This window comes from Phyllobates terribilis, unplaced genomic scaffold (assembly GCF_046119375.1).
Source record: "Phyllobates terribilis strain yellow unplaced genomic scaffold, ASM4611937v1 Scaffold_6631__1_contigs__length_43131, whole genome shotgun sequence".
NCBI classification, from domain to species: domain Eukaryota; kingdom Metazoa; phylum Chordata; class Amphibia; order Anura; family Dendrobatidae; genus Phyllobates; species Phyllobates terribilis.
Genome location: NW_027369373.1, coordinates 9,633 through 27,978, shown reverse-complemented (window position 1 = coordinate 27,978; position 18,346 = coordinate 9,633). Strand labels below are relative to the sequence as shown.

The following is an 18,346-nucleotide window of genomic DNA, read 5'->3' as shown; positions in this document are numbered from 1 at the left end:
GGACTGTCTGTATCAGGGGAGGAGAGTCGTAGGCTTGAGTCCGTCAAAGATACAGCGGCACCTACGGACTTGGCAGTTGAGCACTCTGCAGACGTTCCACCACCTTCTAGTCCTCATAAGGTGGCTTCTATGGCCTTGAGAGAGTCGAGGTTATTAGATGTCGATATGACTGCTACTAAGTCTGTCGACAACGGGAAGAGGAATCTTAGACGCCCTAGCAGCGCCCGAAAGGAGGTTTCGAGATGAATGTCTTAGCTTGGAATGTGTGAAGGCTTGGCCAAGCCCGGAAACAAAATGGCGTGAAGGAGGTAATTCGTAAATTATTTGCTAAGGTATGTGATCTTTTTGAGACTAAGTATGGTAGAGGTGACATTACTGCTCTTGTTAGGCATATGGTTCCGGGTTGGGAGTTCACTTCGAACTTTCACTCAGACCAGCGCGGTCGTATTCTTGTTGTTTGGGATCCTAGCTATGTTGATTTGGAGATTCTGACTATGTCTACGCAACATATTGGGTGTCTTGTTACTTGCAAGACTTCGAGTGTTAGATATGGTATCTGCTTTGTGTATTGTCTTCATTCTGTTGTTGCCAGACGACCACTTTGGGGTTATGTTGATCAATTGTTTGTGGCACATGATATTCCCTGGCTGATTATGGGGGATTTTAATTGTGCGAATGAGCGATTTCATGGTGAGGTTGTGCGTATGCCTGAGTGCAGAGACATGATTGATGCTTGTAGGTGACATGGTCTGACAGATGCTCCTACTTCTAGTGCTTCTCTCTACACTTGGACAAATGGGACTGCTTGGAGCAAGCTTGACAGAGTTTTGGTTCACCCTGGTTGGTTTGCTGTTGAGCATTATGTTAGGGTGGAGTACCCGGATGTTGGTATCCTATCGGATCACAAGCCGTGTGTTGTTACTCTCCGACGACCTGAGGTTTGTGAGCGTATGTACTTCAAGTTCTTTAACATGTGGGCTGATCATTTGTGGTTTATTGAGGTGGTCTCGAATGGTTGGGTGTCTCCCCCTCAAGGCACTTGCCAGTTCAGACTTGCCAAACTCCTCAAGAGCTTGAAGTTTCCTCTGAAAGGCCTGAATAAGGCTTAGTTCAGTCACATCTCCTCTCGTGCTGCTGCGGCTATCTCAGCATTTTATGGTGCTCTAGAGGATCTCTGACATGGTCCGGATGTTCCAAAATTGATTCAGGCTGCGTCAGATGCCTGCAAGGCTGCTTCTCGGCTCTCTGCCGCTGAAGCTAGTTTTCTTGGGCAGCAAGCAAAGGCCAGATATGTTCTTCTGAGTGATCGGTGTACTAGGTACTTTCACAGCCTGATGAAGGCCAATGCTCGGAAGAGCTACATTGCTTCAGTGATTGACAGGACCGGTATGCCTACTACGGCTATTTCTGCTGTTGCTGTTGAGTTCCTTACTTTTTATCAGGGGTTATTTGGGACTGTTGTGCCAGTTCAGTTGCCTGCTCCGTCTATGTTTGCCCTTGGTCCTCGACTGTCTGTTGAAGCGAGTGATTCCTTGGGTGTTGAGGTCTCAGTTGATGAGATTAGAGCTGCTCTTTGGTCTATTGGTGATGAGAAAGCTCTGGGCCCTGATGGGTTCAATGCGAGGTTCTTCAAGGCCTCGTGGGAGATTACTGGGCCTGACGTGTGTGCAGTTGTGCAGGAGTTCTTTGTCAGTGGGCGGCTTCTGAAACAGCAAAATCACACGGTTATTTCTCTTGTTCCGAAGGTGGATTCCCCATGTAGAGTTGAGCACTATCGACCTATTGTGTGTTGTAATGTTGTCTACAAGCTGGTCTCGAAGATCATGACTGCTCGGCTTGCTAGAGTTCTTGGTACTCTCATTGACCCAGCCCAAAGTGCTTTCGTGGAGGGGCGGCTGATGAGTGAGAATATTTTTCTCGTCCAAGAGCTTCTGAGGAGATATTCAGTCACAAGGAACACCAGACGGTGTTTCTTGAATGTAGACATTGCCAAGGCATATGATACTGTGTCTTGGGATTTCCTTCGGTTCACGTTGCGTCATCTGGGTTTACCTGCTCAGTTTTGTGCATGGGTTATGGAGTGTGTCACTACTACTACTTATTCGATCAAGGTCAACCGTGGCCTTCATGGTTTTTTCCCTGGTCGACGAGGATTACGGCAGGGCGATCCTCTCTCCCCTCTACTGTTTGTGTTGTGTATGGAGATGTTCAGTAGATTGATGCGCAGGGATATAGCTGTTCCAGAGTTTGGTTACCATCAACATTGTGCAGGTATTGAGCTCACTCATTTGATCTTTGTTGATGATGTTGTTATGTTCTGTCGGGGGGATGCTTCCTCTGTTTCCATCCTCAGTGACTGCCTCAGGAAGTTTGGGGATATGTCTGGCCTACGTGTCATTGCGGCTAAGTCATCTATTTTTTTGGATTCTGTACCTGATGGAGAAGTGGGTACTTTACGTTCTATTACGGGTTTTAAGGAGGGTACTTTTCCTTTCAGATACCTTGGGATCCCGATTAGTCCGCACAGCCTTCGGGTTATGGACTACAAGCCGCTTCTCGACAGGATCAGTGGGTATCTTAGTGCATGGGCTAGGAGGAGTTTGTCCTTTGCAGGTCGTCGTGAGCTCCTGGCTTCTGTGATTCAGGGTGTTGAGGGATTCTGGTTGTCTGTTCTTCATGTGCCTACATGAGTTCTTTCTGCTCTGATCACCCTCTGCAGGGATTTTCTGTGGCGTTGGCCTAGAGTTAGCTGGAGTAATATCTATTGTTCGAGACAGGAGGGAGGTCTGGGTCTGCGTGATTTGGCTGTCTGGAACAGCTGCTTCTTCCTGAAGCATTATTATCATATTTCTGAGGGGCGGGAGAGTCTATGGGTCCGTTGGGTTCACCATAGGTATCTGCGTGTTCATAGCCCTAGCACTTGGGTGGCTCATCGCCTGGATTCCGCTTTGATCAAGGGGATTCTGGCTGCTAGAGATTTTGTTCGGATGCCAGATAGAGAGATGAGAGTTGAGGAGACTCTTCATAGTTGGTGTATTGCTGATAGGTTCCGAGTCTCGGTTGCGTATGATGCACTCCGGGATAGGAGACCGAGTGTGTCTTAGACGGCTGAGGTCTGGCCCAAGCACAACTCTCCTAGGCATTCGTTCATTTTGTGGTTAGCTGTGCTTGGTCGGTTATCTACCTATAATAGATTGTTCTTTCTTGGCGTTGATCCGTGTTGTCTTCTTTGTGAGTCGGCTCGGCATATGAGTCTCATTATCACCTCTTCTTTGAGTGTTCGGTTGTTCAGAGTGTCTGGCAGGCGGTCTGTACCAGGTTTCACATGCCTCACTCTTGCACTTCTATTGATAGTACTATGGTCTAGCTGCGCGCACATGCACATGGTGGAGGAGTTCTTGCAAGGGCCCAGACTTTTGCGCTCTCGGCAACAGTTTACTTGGTTTGGCAGGCGCGGAATGCGCTTATATTTGAGCACAACCGGATTACGGTTGAGGTCATCGTTAGACAGATTAATATTCATGTTTTTAGACTTCTTTATGACATATTTCCTGTGACTATGGTTGTTTCTGCACTCGGATACTAGTTTGATGATTATTTAGCACAGTATGGATAACCTGTGTATTATGCTATGTGTGCTCTTTGGACTGTCTGTAATTTGAATTCTCTTAGTGGAACCTACCATTTATATTATTTACTTTTTACCAAAAAAAAGTTCTAAATGGACTGAATTCTTGCATATGGTGCGCATTTTGTAACTTTTCGACATGATTATTGTTAACTCATCTACCATCTCAAAAAAAACAAAAACTCATGTGGAATTTCACTAACTTAACACATTTCAACCCAGGATACCACATGATAGCAACCTAAGAGTATATGTTTTACTCTTATGATGGAATATAAGTGCTAATTAAGTATCTTTCTGTTAAGTTAAAAAGAGTGTGAAATTGAGGGACAAACCTAAAAAAGGGGAATACGTATCGATCAAACTCCGTACCAATTACTACTATCGGACATGAAGCTCAGTGATTGATTCGTAGCCTGTAGAGCTATCAATGGACAAAATATCTTGGGAGCTCAATGGTAAATTTGATGTCATGAAGACGTATGCTGGCTGCAAAGGATCTGGAAGTGCAATAGAATAGTCGCTGCTCATCATACGTACAATCGATGACATTGTTGGTCTGTAAGCCATATTATCCTGAACGCACAACAAACCTATGTGGATGCATCTTAGGATTTCAGGTTCTGAACCGTCTATCATGGAGGAATCCACCACCTCCAATGGCCTATCTTCACTCCATTTTCTCCATACCTATTTCATATAATTAACAATGAGTACTTTGTTATTTTTCCAAGTTCAGTTGGAAAATTAGATTCTTGATACAATTTACTTACCAAGTTTATTAAGGATCCTGAAACCTCTCCAGTGAATAAGGTGCTACATCTTGTACCACATACGATCTCCAAGAGTAAAATTCCAAAGCTGTAAACATCTGACTTAGTCGAGAAGTTGCCGTGTAACGCATATTCTGGAGCCATGTAACCGCTGCAAATCAACATGTATACATTTCATCCGCTTAGATATTTATAAGGGATATGCATTTCACGCTGATATGTACAAGTAGAGTTGGAAAATAAGTCTATCAAACTAGTCAATGAAATTAAAACTTACTACGTGCCAACAATTCTTCTTGTGTCGGAATGAGTTTGGTGAATGTCAAACAACCTTGCTGTTCCAAAGTCTGCAATTTTAGGGCACAGCTCTGCATCAAGAAGTACATTACTAGCTTTAATATCACGGTGGATAATACGTAGCCGAGAGTCCTCTTGCAGGTAAAGAATCCCACGAGCAATGCCTCTTATAATTTGGTATCTGTTCTCCCACTCTAAGTGACCACGTCTATTTGCACCTATTACACTCGATCAAAGTACATAGTAAAGCAACTGATGAGTTATAAACATGGAAGTTCTATTCAAATGTTAAGAGCAGAGTGACATACCAAATAGAAACTGATCCAAACTTGCATTTGGCACAAACTCATAAATAAGAAGTCTTTTTTTATTATGTAAGGAGAAACCTAAAAGTCGGACCAAATTCTTGTGTTGAAGCTTGGCTAGTAGCTTAATCTCTGTTTTGAATTCCTCTTGACCTTGTGAGGAATTCCCTGCTAGCCTTTTAACTGCTATTTCTTGCTGATTACCAGGCAACAAACCCTACAAATCGAGAATAACATTAATGTATATGTATAATCCGACACGCACTACCAAAAGATAACTGACGTACTTCTTAAACTCCTCATTTGTTATGAGACAGTGTACAGATTCCCTCCACATAAAATACGGAGGGAATTAGAGCACGCAACTGCAAGTTTGGAGTGCGCTCTCGGACCCCGTCAATTATACAATTATAACAAGAGTTTGTTCCACGTGACGTGAAATGAAATGTGTACTAATTGCGAAATCTGGATGTACAAATTAGGAGTCTATTGAAAAATATGCCGACTTTCTCTCTTTCTTAGAATTAAGGCCTTATTCAACTACATCAACTATAAGGGTGTTTTAATTCATAATGGATTATTTGGAAAATTGTAACCAGCCTCATACAATCTGGATCGACTGAAGAGAGTTGGCTGCCTCACAATGGTGAACGAAAAAGACATGTATTGGTTCTCTTACACTTCTAAGTGTAAGTGCCATCAGGTGCAAATACCAAGATAATTTTTCATTAGGACTGACTGCCAGCTATTAGTATATCCCATTTATTCCACAGGCTTTAGAGGCACACATATTAGACAATGCAGAGAGTACAGAGGAAGATGGTACAGCTTAAGGTCAACCATGTCCATGCACTGAAAGGAGTGCTTCGAATCAGGCATTGACTGATAACTGGCTACAAATAGGGACGCGAAGTGTTGACAAGCTCATTCAGGCATTAATGAGACGCCAAGATAGACTTGAAGATACCATGATATAGCTACACCAAGAGACACGCGAGCATATCGATGAGCTTCATAGATAGTAGTTGGCGCTATGGTCCACCCATTTCCTAACTCAGTGAAGTATTTTTAAGTGTTTTTGTATGTGTTAAAGCATATTCTTATTGGTTCTTGTAGTTGTTTTTGAGGATTTCGTAGTTAAAAATACAAAAAAGGAGAAAAATCAATGAAAATAAGAAATCCATTAAAAGATGTGTGGAGGCACAAAAACCTAATCATCTTTGTGTGTTACCATCACTAACAAAGTTTTTTTCTTTCTATTTCCATATCTAACGTCATTGCGTCCATTGGGTAACACAATTTCTAGCGCTGACGACATCCCACTTACTTTCTTTTCCATATTGCCAGATCTAAGCTTTCACAACCTTTATCTCGGTGTCACATCATCAGTCACACCTTATCACAATGCAAGGAGAGCAAAGACATTCGTACTGAGCATGTACATTGTGTTCCATGAGTACCGAAGATGGTCTGCCCACAAACGTTGAGCCGTGACTCACACCTTTTTTGTCGCACCTCATCCCTTTCTTTGTGCGGCCCACGCCCATTGCCACCATGACCCGCGCACACCACCTTGGTGACTCAGTACATTTGGTGCATCCTTCTTCGCTAAAGTCTACCACTCATGATTTGTTTCCGCTTCATTCCCCCTTTGTCTAGATGTTTCATTTCCATTTCCTTTTTTTGTCTTTTGTATCTCATATCTACATTGAGCACACGCAAAAGTTAAGAATTGAGGGGGGGGGGGGGGGGGGGAGGGATTAGTTCATCATTGTATATTTTTCACTAGTTTTTTGTAGTTTTGTTGAGGCAACATTTGAATTCATAATTAGAACTATCTTTGTTAGACTTTGGAGTTTATGAGTCTGTATACATCGCATTTGTTTAGAAAAAAAATCAAATAATAAAAAGGTCACAAAATAAAAAAAGGTAATTAAAATCAAGGATGATTCAAAAACCCTGTGGGGCAATTCATGTAATAAACTTGTAACCTAAACCAGTATAGATTGGTGCAATATGAGGTTATGAGAGATGTGAGACTATGTGAACCTAATAGTAGAGAAGTGGCTAGGTGAAATCCTGAAAAGATGCCTAGGAAAAATGAAAAAAATAGTGATCTATAGGTTTCTTCATTTTGCGGAGGTGACATAAGAAGAGGAGTCAGAAGGAGAGTTCAGGATTAGTTGCTCATGAGCTACATAGAGGTATTGGCTTTGGCTTTTTTGTCTATTCACGTCTATAGAAATTTTGATTTTACCTAGAGGATTATCATGACTATCGATTAGAAATAATGAAGTCATGCTCGTTCGTACTTTCTGAAATCTTTTGAGCTACATTGTGTTGAGTTCTTGCTTACTCAAGACGAGTAAAGGTCTAAGTATGTGGGGATTTTATATGACTCAATTACGATGATTCAATTCACAAGATTTAGCACACATTTCGAGGATTTTTGAGCTATATTAATAGAGTTGTGATCACTCGAGCCAAAGATGAGCAGATCATGTATTCAAGGGTCTTTACACCCTATTATAAAGGATTATAGTTAAGATGTCGATGGAGCTGTAGAGTGAATATGCTATACACACACTAAGTGGAAATGAAGCTGCTAGGAGTGAAGAGTTGACAGAGTCACGACCGCATCCCATGCCTTTTCAACTGCGGCCACGACACCGACCCAGATTCAACTTTTTTCCCACTTGGTATAGTATTATGTTGCAACGGATAAGGAATATCTCACTGGCCTCTAAGACCCCAGTCCATGCCTTATACGGCCCGACCCGCGTCACCCCTAAATCAAAAGATCTTCGATTCACCTTTGAAGGAGTATCTAGTTAGTTAATAGTTAAGAATTTTTTACAAATTTATTTCATATTTTGCCTGGTAGAATTAGGTCAAGTTGAGTCCCCTATATAAGGATATCTTCTTCCTACAAGCTACGTTGGTTCTTATTTATTCGTTTATTTCTTTGTTATTTCATATTTTGTTTTGGTTTTAGCTAGAGTGTGTAAATAGCTAGCTCAAATGTTTCGATTGTTTTGGTGATAACAAAACTAATTATTTGATAGTTCTAAGTTAATCAGATATAGCTCGGGGGGTTCTGAGAGTAGATTTTACACAAGCGGACTAGCTGGGTCCACACGGAAACTAGCTTAAGGTCTAGCACGGAAAGCTAAATCTTGCCAAGACAGAATAAGACTTGAAGAAAAGAAATAAGAAGTCGGAAGGACTTGATTTAAGCGAGCGAGATTCGCTGTAAAGCTAGTGGATTGCGCTTCAGAGAAAAGAGAGAAGATACAAGAAATATAGCAAAAAGCGAAAGTCTACAGGTAGAATCCTGCACGAGCGCATAGAGTATTTGGTCAAGTGAAGAGATGGTCGTTGAAGCTCCATCTTAAGGAAAATGGAAACAAAATGGAGTTTGTTAGGATTTCTACTTTTGGTTAGTGGATGGAAGGGGATCGATAAGTTGGACAAATATGACGCGCTTAAGGCGTGGATTGCCAACGTGGGTGAGCAGAAGAAATAAAGTGAAGAAGCACAAAGTGATAGAGGTCGTTGATGCATTTCCGGAGGGAAAATGATCATATGGATCGCTGAGGTGGTTGTCTTCATTTCCACTTGATATAGATTTGTTAGCTTTAGGGTTTAAGTTAGAAACACTATATAAGTGTGCATTAGGTGTTGTTAGGCACATGAGCTTAGAGAGCTGAACACCAGTTCATAGAGATGAACAGAGAGTTTTAGAACTTCACTTGTTAGAGAGAGAGCAAATCGAGTAAGCCTAAGAGAGAGATAGAGAAAGCTATTAGTAGCTTCAGTCACTCTGAATAGATCTAGTGTCTAAAACACCTTAGAGCTTGATAGAGAGATATTGCTTGTATGTACTGAACGCAACTTGTATTGTGAGAGAGAATTACTTTGAGCTAGGAGTAGCTTAAGTGTGTAATTGCTCTTGTTTAATATAAGTTAGTGGTGAGTTTTATACCGAGATTGATAGAAGCTTAGGTTTCTCACCTTGCAAAAATCTTTGCATTGAGCCAAGCTTTGTAATTCATATTACTAAGTTCATTATTGTAGCTAATCTCTCATTCAGTAACTCTAACTCTTTTTCTCAATATCTATTAGAGTTAATATTTGAGATTAGATTAGCTTACTTATGTTTTCATTATACACATCTTAGAACACTTTAAGTGAGCCGATCATGTCACTGGATCCTACATTTTGTAGCTAGCATGAGGAACTAAGTTACAAAACGATGTTTCCCTTTCCTATGAAGTTTATAATTCAAGTTTTAGTTTAATAAGTTTTCTTCTATTCATTGTTGATTCATACTATGTTGATGTGATTTCTTCCATGTTTTTAATTTAATTGCTTTGTATGATTAGATTAGCTTGACAACCCAAATATCATGATCACTGCCATAAACTCATAATAGGAAAACTCTTTAACTGTGTCTAGTCTGGTTGCGGTCATAAGTTAAAGGAGGAAGCAATCCACATAATTGGAATTCATAGACACACTTATATGTTCGCCTTAGTTATTGAGATCTATACCGTCTGAAGGTGTTTAGACCGTCTGAAGGACTAAGATTTGTAGACGCTTGGTGTGGGCTCATTCTGGTTGTGCATGTCCTAGGTATCAAATGTTTTCTACATGGTTCTGGTAATCAAATGTAGAATACGAATGTGTCATTAGTTGAAAGGGAAACCTAAGAATTAACGTGAATAAGTTGCAAAGAACATGATGACCTAAACTTGAATGGACATGTAGATGGATTAGAAAATAGGAACACCCATCCAAAAACATAAGAACACAAATACTTCAAACAATTTTTAATTGAGTTCTAATACACCTAAAGCTATTAATACAGTTTTGTGTTTGTAGTAACCCTTTATTATCACTTACATTTGTAACTGGTTGTTATAAAAAATGAATAGTAATCTTGACATCGCACGTGACGACCGTGCGGCTACATCAAATACTGAGTCTTCGAATCAAACTGCCTTCAAAACTCCCTATTGAAAGAAAAATCCCCCTGCCGTGAAGAACAATTGTCTTATCCCAATTAAAAAAGTTATGACCCCAAAAGCTACAAATAAACAAACCAAACCTAAACTAATCCTCCACCCCACCAAAGATTCGTAACGTCTCCTTCAATAATTAAAGACCTGTCTAATTTCCTTCTTCCTACGAGTAACTTAATGTTCTCATAAAATCCATAAACTGTGGCCCGATTCTTTCAATCTTCAATCTATTTTTATTTATGCCAAAAACTACCTCAAATGCATAAAAGTGCTAGTATAGAGTTCGAATACGAAATAATGAAAAATTAAGTATAAAAGATATAAAATATGCATAAAAATAACCTAATCTTATATGCAACTAGATTCCTAAAATATGTACAAAATGAATGTTGTCAGCACAACTTTGCTGGTTCTTTCCCTAACACACTCGATTCACCATATTTTAAAGGAACGATACTAACTTTGCAATTGAAATTTTTGACTAGCATTAAGCTCAGCACTTCCCCATGCATCTCTTTGAGGGCATTCCACATGTCTTTGGCATTGTCAATATGGAGAACATTATCCATTTCCTTCCTCCCCAATCCATTGAGGATGAACTACCTAGCATTGGTGTTTTTCTCCATCATGGTGTAGCCTGCATGGGACCAGACAACCTCAACCTTGGTGAGGTCAACAACGTCATTTCCATTGCGAATGACTTTCAAACATTGGTAATCATTCATGGAGATGTAGCTCTCGATGTTCATTTGTCACCATTCTTCTTCTCTAACCTTCCTCAAATGATGCTTGTTGGTAGAGATTCCAAGAGAAAAATTATTTGTTGAGACTTACCCTGGGAGATTTGTAGAAAAGACTAAATAAATGTAGAAACTATCTCTACTACAATTGTAGGACCGAATATGTTAGAATAAATCTGAGGAACACAACTTATTTTAGTCTTGTTCCTTAGAATGCGGCATTAAACAAATACTACAGAGGGAACATTATTCTTTACAATGGGAACCTTTTATAACCAATAAGTTATCATGGTGAAAATCCACTACCTTTCGCTCCAAAGGATTTCAAGGCATGTTAATATTATTCCCTTGATAACAAGGTTTAGGAGAACACATAGCTTAATCCTAGACAAACTAGACCACCTTCTTCTCCTCCTCCTCATCCTCTCTTTATTTGCATGGAAATCGATACGAAGAATAGAGATTTGAGGCTTGTATTTAAATGTTATAAAAGCAGAGCTTTGTAATGCCAAATCACCCACAAATCGATTGCTTAGTTTTAGGGAGACGGTTCCTTCACAGTACGATCTTGTGTTCAACTCATGATGGAAGACGATCTTCAACATTAACTCTTGATTCATATGATGAGTGCAGGAGTTAAGACGAGAGATTGCTTCACTTTGTTCAATATTTAATGACCATACTCTTTTAATCGATTTAACAAAACATGTACTCTAATTTTTTTTACTGAAGAACAGATTATGGTCTTTGAATGAGACTTTATATATTTTTTATATATACAAATAATACTTGAAAGAATTTAAATTAATAATCAAAATTTAAAAAAAAAGTAACTCAAGCAGTGTTCCTAATACTAACACGTACGTTCTCACTAATTGACTTCCGACTCTGTAATAATATACTACCAACTCGCCCACGTAGTTGTATTTCCCTCTATAATTAAGTTTATGCCTAATACTAGCAAGCTTTAGATTAGACTTATATTATTAGCAACTATTCAGGGTTATAAGGATCAGTGCAAATTTAGTATAATAGAACGTGATATCCACCAATTAAGAGTACGCAAATCGGACCATTCTTTCATACTCTTCAATAATATTAGCTTTAAACACCATACAATTAGCAAAAAACAATTCACATTGTTTATGCTTAATTCAACGATGATGATCCCAACTTCAATCCTCCTCCTCTTAATATTCTTCGCAGCCCCAACGGAACAATCCCAAACACGACATCCCAACACTACGGCGGCCGCATCTGCCTAAACACAACCGGAACTACACCCAAGGCAGCTCTTATCAACAAAACCTCGAACTTCTCCTTTCCGACCTCGTCTCCAACTCTTTATCTTCGTCGTTCTACGAAACCACAACAGGAGATTCGGACACAGCCGACCACATCTTCGGCCGCTACTACTGCCGCCACGACGTCTCAGCCCAAGCATGCAATACCTGCGTGAAAACCGCCGTCAAACGGGTTATCGTGGAATGCCCCACAGACAAGGAAGCCGTCGTTCTTTTCCAGCATTGCACGCTTATCTACCTTAATAGCTCGCCAGGCTGGATGATCATGATGTAGAAAGCCCATATGCCTGGTTGTCGGTCTCGAAAGTGATGGATGTAAACAGTTTTATCCGGTTCTAGTGGCTACTGTCAACCGACTCATAAACGAGTCAGCTTCGCCCAAACTCACAAGGTACGTGTGGATAGCTAGTTTAGAGTATTTGAACAATAGTTTCTTCATACATGTCTCCACAAGCAGGAAACCTTTGAATTTGAGACGTTCGAATAGAACACAAAGGTTAACGGTGTTGTAAGATTGATCAAGATAAGAAACATGTGAAGAGGATTGGAAAAACGAGAGAGATAGATTCAGAAACTGCAAGTGTTACTGAATCATTCCAACTAAACTGTAAAATTATGAACGTGCGAATTACATAGGAAATGGAAGGAACTGACACACACCACTAACCACACTAAGAACCTTCTAAAATCGTGGTTCATTAATTGATTAATTCAAATAAGTTGACCTGGATAAGTAACTGATACAACAGATAATCCTTAGCGAAATAAAAAAACAAATGGCTAGGCTAATACTGCATACTGAACTTAGCCTATAAACACTAAGTTTGAATTACATTTCAACACTCCCTCTTAATTCAAACTTTCTCATACCGATTTTGTCATGAAGTAGCTATGCTTTACTTGATTGAGCCCCTTTGTAAACAGATCTGCACTCTGCTCATTTGTCCCACAAAACTTCAGAACAATTTTCTCCTCTGTCACCAACTTTCTGATGTAATGAAACTGAATTTTCTATGTGTTTAGTTCTTGCGTGAAATGCTAGATTCTTAGTCATTGCTATAGCAGATTTGTTGTCACACCAAATCTTTGTAGCTCCCTCTTGCTTGCAGCACAAATCTTCCAACAACTTCCTGAGCCACATCACATGCCTAGCTGCAGCTCCAACGGCTACATACTCAGCTTCAGAGGAGGACAATGCAATCTTTTCCTGTTTCTTTGAGCTCCATGTGATTGCTCCTGAGCCCAGATTAAACACAGACCCTGAGCAGCTCTCCTGTCATCTATGCTCCCTGCCCAATCACTGTCTGTGTATCATGTCAACCTGAACCTTTCTGAGTTCTCGTACCAGATTCCATAGTCAACAGTTCCAAGGACATATTTGAAGATTCTTCTAGCTGCTCCTAGATGTTGTTTACTTGGACTGTGCATGTATCTTGAAACAACACTCACAAATGTGCTATGTCAGGCCTAGTATGAGTTAAGTAATTTAGTCCTCCCACAAGACTCATAAATAACTTCTCATCACCTTTTCTAGTTCCATCTTCTCTTTGCAGCTTCTCATTTGTGTTCATTGGAGTTGTAGTTACTCCACCTTCCTCTTTCACTTGAAATTTCTTCAATACATCTGATGCATACTTCTTCTGACACGGGAAGATTCCTTCCTTTCTTTGCTCCACTTCAAGCCCAAGAAAGTATTAGAGCAAGCCCAAATCAGTCATCTCGAACTCCTCTGTCATGGCTTTTCTGAACTCCTTTAACAGATTCTGAGAAGAGCTGAGATAGATAATGTCATCTACATAGAGGCACACAATTATAAACTCCTTTTCTCCTTGCCTTCTCACATACAATGTAGGCTCATTTTCACTTCTCATGAACCCATTTTCAATGAAGAAATTGTCTATCCTGTTGTACCAAGCCCTTGGAGCTTGTTTCAATCCATAAAGAGCTTTCACAAGCCTGAAAACATTGCCTTCTTCTCCTTCTTTAACAAAGCCCTGTGGGTTGCTCTACATAAACCTCTTCTTGCAGTTCTCCATCAAGAAGCACACCTGGCATCAAACTAATACACAGGTATTCTTGGCTGAGCAGCTATGGCCAAAGTTACTCTCACAGTTTCAAACCTTCCCATTGGTGAAAATGTTTCCTCAAAGTCTATCCCTTATCTTTGAGCATAACCCTTTGCAACTAATCTGACCTTATGCTTCTGAACACTCACATCTGTATTATACTTGACCCTGAATATCCACTTCAAGCCTATCACATTTCTGTCAGCTGGAAGCTCAACTAGCTCCCATGTTCTGTTTTTCACTATAGCCATGATCTCATCTTCTATAGCTCTCTGCCATTCCTCTTCTAATACACTCTCATCAAAATTGATGTTTCATTTGCAAGTAATGCAAACCCACATGTCTCATATAATTCTGATAGAGATCTAATACCTCTTGGTGGAGGTGTTTCACTTGAGGAGCCTGAGTTGAGACTGCTTGAACTCGAGCTATTGCCATTGCCATTCACTAGCCTGATTTGTTGCACATTAACCTTAGATGAAGATACTGGTGTTGATGGAGATGAGGGACTGGTAATGCAAACCCGCATTTCTTTGTCTCCCAACAGTCTGAGTCCCTAAACATTCAGATGCTCATAACTCATATGCCACAGCTTCGCCTCCTCATCTCCATTTACCATAAGAGCTTTGTCTATCTTTTATAACAATGCAACAGGAAAACTCTACTCCTTGCCATTAGGAACTATCATGATCAACTCTTGAGTTTTCCTGTCTCTTATACAGCAATCACTATCTTCAAACAGCAAAGAGAAGCCTGTACACATAAGTTACCCAACACTTAACAGATTTGAGTCAAGTTTGAAACGTACTGAACATCTTCTATAACTTAGTCCTTCCTAACTCAGACTGTATGAAAACAGTACCTTTCCCTTCAACGCTTATACACTTGCCATTTCCAATCTTCACTGAGCTTCTTTTGCTCTCATCTAATTTTTTGAACATAGACTTAAAATCTGACATATGATTTGAACACCCACTATCAACATGCCAGGTTTTCTGAGCTTGACTTTCCCCTTTGTTATTGATAGCAAGCACCTTCTTTTCCTCTTCTACAGACTAAGCAATAAACAGCTTTTCTTCTACAACATAATTTGTTTGTTGATCAGACTTTCTCTCTCCCTGATTCTGATCTTTACTTTTCTTCCAACACTGAGCTTCTTTGTGACCCATTTTCTTATAATAGTAGCACTTAAAACTCTTCCCAGAGTTATACTCTCTTCCACTACTACTTTGTCCAGACCTGCCTCTACCTCTTCCTCTGAAGGTTCCTCTGCCTCTCCCTCTATTGTTGAACTGATTTGACAACTCTCTACTGTCTTCACTTCCCCGAAAGGCTTTTTCTTCTTTCTGATCACTTAATCTGTTGATCTTGTCCTCATGAGCCTGTAGTGAGCCCATTAGCTCCTCAAAGGAATACTCTGACATATCTTTGGATTCCTCTATTGCGACCAACAACGTGGTCATACTGTCTTGTGAGACTCTTCAAGACCTTTCCTACCACATGCTCATCTGTCATGACTTCTCCATACGACCTCATCTGATGCACCACATCAAAAATTCTTGACAAATATTCCTGCACTGGTTCTTTGTCTTTCATCAAGGAAGTTTCAAACTCCCTTCTTAGATATTAAAGTCTTACGACCATCACCTTCTTATCCCCAAGATACTCTTCTTGAGAATATTCCAAGCTTCATTTGAAGTTGATGCAGATGCAATCCGAGGGAAGATCTCATCATCCAATGCATGTTGGATCATGAATAATGCCTTCGCATCTTTCTTCCTCTTCTCCTCGAGAGCTACGTCAGGTACATATTCAGGATTCTCCACACCAGGATCTGTGAAGCCTTTCTCCACCACATCCCATGCTTCTTGTGATTTGAAAAGATTACTCATCTTCAAACTCCAGAAATGATATTGCTTTCCTTTGAAGATCGGCAGTTGAGGATGATTTCCTGATCCATTACCCTACATCTTGAGTTTTGTGTTTGATCTCTCACAAACTCACACACTCCTAGAATCGAAACCCGGATTAGCTCTGATACCAAATGTTGTAAGATTCATCAAGATAGAAACATGTGAAGAGGATTGTAAAAACGAGAGAGAGACATAGATTCAGAAAATGCAAGTGTTACTGATTCATTCCAACTAAACTGCAAAACTATGAACGTGCGAATTACAATAGGAAATGGAAGTACTGACACACACCACTAACCACACTAACAACCTCCTAAGATCATGGTTCATTAATTGATTATTCCAAATACGCTGACTTGGATAAGTATTTGATACAACATATAATCCTTAGGGAAATAAAAAACAAATGACTAGGCTAATAATGCATACTGAACTTAGCCTCTAAACATTAAGTTTGAATTACATTTCAACAAACAGAGCCATTATGGATTGGTTGGACAACCTGGTTCTTTTCAGTGGTGAACTATATCAATGGGTTTTACTAATAAATTTCAATTTGTTTTTACAAATTAATTATTTTATTTTTATACTTTTAGAAAAAAATAAGTTTATACTTCAATTATTAATGTAGGCACATGTTAAAAATGAAATCACCTTTCAGTTCAATCACCACTGTCTACCATACTATTTGATAGGCCAATTTAGACATAGGAAATATATGTTGCAAATTCACTCAAATCTTACTATATAAAAAAAAAAAGACAATTGAACAAAGAATGCTTGTTCTCAAGCGCATTGATGTTTATTTCCTTGATTGAAAAATAAATGTTACACGGGCTTACATATAAAACAAAACAAACTAACTGTTTCTCCACTAGTCATGCTCACTAGTGTCATGGTTTTTACTTAAACAACTAACTGACTCCTACAGTTCAGCAACAAAACAAAAGCCTGACCAATAAATGCAATAAAACAGTAAATTACAGCAAGTTTATGAATCACATTTTAACACCTTCCCTTGAATTGAACTTCCACAATTTGATCTTCTCCATAAAGACCCAATGCTTCACTTGATTGAGTGTCTTATTAAACAAGTCATCATCTTGATCATTTGTACTACAGAACATAAAATTCACATTCTCCTCTTAAACTAACTTCTTGATATAGTGGTACTTTTTGTCTATGTGTTTGGTTCTAGCATGAAATACTGGATTCTTGGTCATTGCAATGGTTGATTGATTGTCACACCACAACTCAGTTGTAAACTCTTGAGTACATCATAAATCAACCAACATTTTCCTTTACCATACAACTTGTCTTGAAGCTGCTCTTGCTTCCACATAGTCAACTTTACTTGATGATAGGACTACTGTATCTAGCTTCTTTGAACTCCATGTGATTGCTCTAAATCCTCAACAGAACACTGACCAAGATGTTGTCTTGAAGCTGCTCATGCTGCCACATACTCTTTTTGTAATCCAAACAACCTGCCCAATCATTGTCAGTATGGTCTACTAACTTGAAGCTTTCACTTGGTTCATACCATAGTCCATTCTTTGCAGTCCTAGTAATATATCTCATAATCCTCTTTGCTACTCCTAAATGTTGTCTTGATGGAGAATGCATATACCTTGAAAAAGCACTCATACTATAGGCAATGTCAGGCCTGGTATGAATGAGGTAATCCAAGTCTCCAACCATGCTTCTATAAAGTTTTTTATCTCCACACTTAGTTCCATCACTCCTCTTTAGTTTCACATTGGTGTTCATTGCAGTTATAACGAAATCACAATTCTCCATATGAAACTTTATGAGCATGTCTCTAGCATACTTTTCATAACACACAAAGATACCTTGATTCCCTTGCTTAACCTCAAGCCCAAGAAAGTACTGCAACCGTCCAAGATCAGTCATCTCGAACTCCTTCTTCATAATTGTTTGGAAGTTTGACACCAAAGACTCAGAATAACTGAAATAGGTGATATCATCTACATACAAGCACATAACTATGAACCTGCTTTCATCAAATTCCTTTCTCCCTACAAAGTAAGTTCATTTTCACTTCTATTAGATCCACGATTAGAAAAGAATTCATCAATCCTACTATGCCAAGCCTTGGGTGCTTGTTTTAATCAATAAAGAGATTTATGCAGCTTTAGAACCTTGTCTTCTTCTCCCTTCTTAGTGAACCCTTCATGTTGCTCTAAAAACACTTCTTCTTGAAGCTCACCATTGTGAAAAGCTAACTTAACATCAAACTGAAACACTAGTATCCTTTTCTTAGCAGCAATTGTAA

General features: G+C 39.5%; 1 protein-coding gene across 1 annotated transcript; it reads right to left on the bottom strand.

Annotated features, from left to right (window-relative positions):
* Positions 1-3,913: 3,913 nt before the first annotated feature.
* On the bottom strand, positions 3,914-6,342 carry LOC141251100 (uncharacterized). The gene is made up of 6 exons (XM_073670224.1): positions 6,331-6,342; positions 5,007-5,220; positions 4,679-4,916; positions 4,402-4,552; positions 4,019-4,318; positions 3,914-3,925 (listed from the first exon to the last, which is right to left on the bottom strand). Exons 1-6 carry the CDS (start codon positions 6,340-6,342, stop codon positions 3,914-3,916), a joined length of 927 nt encoding a protein of 308 aa, XP_073526325.1.
* Positions 6,343-18,346: the final 12,004 nt, after the last annotated feature.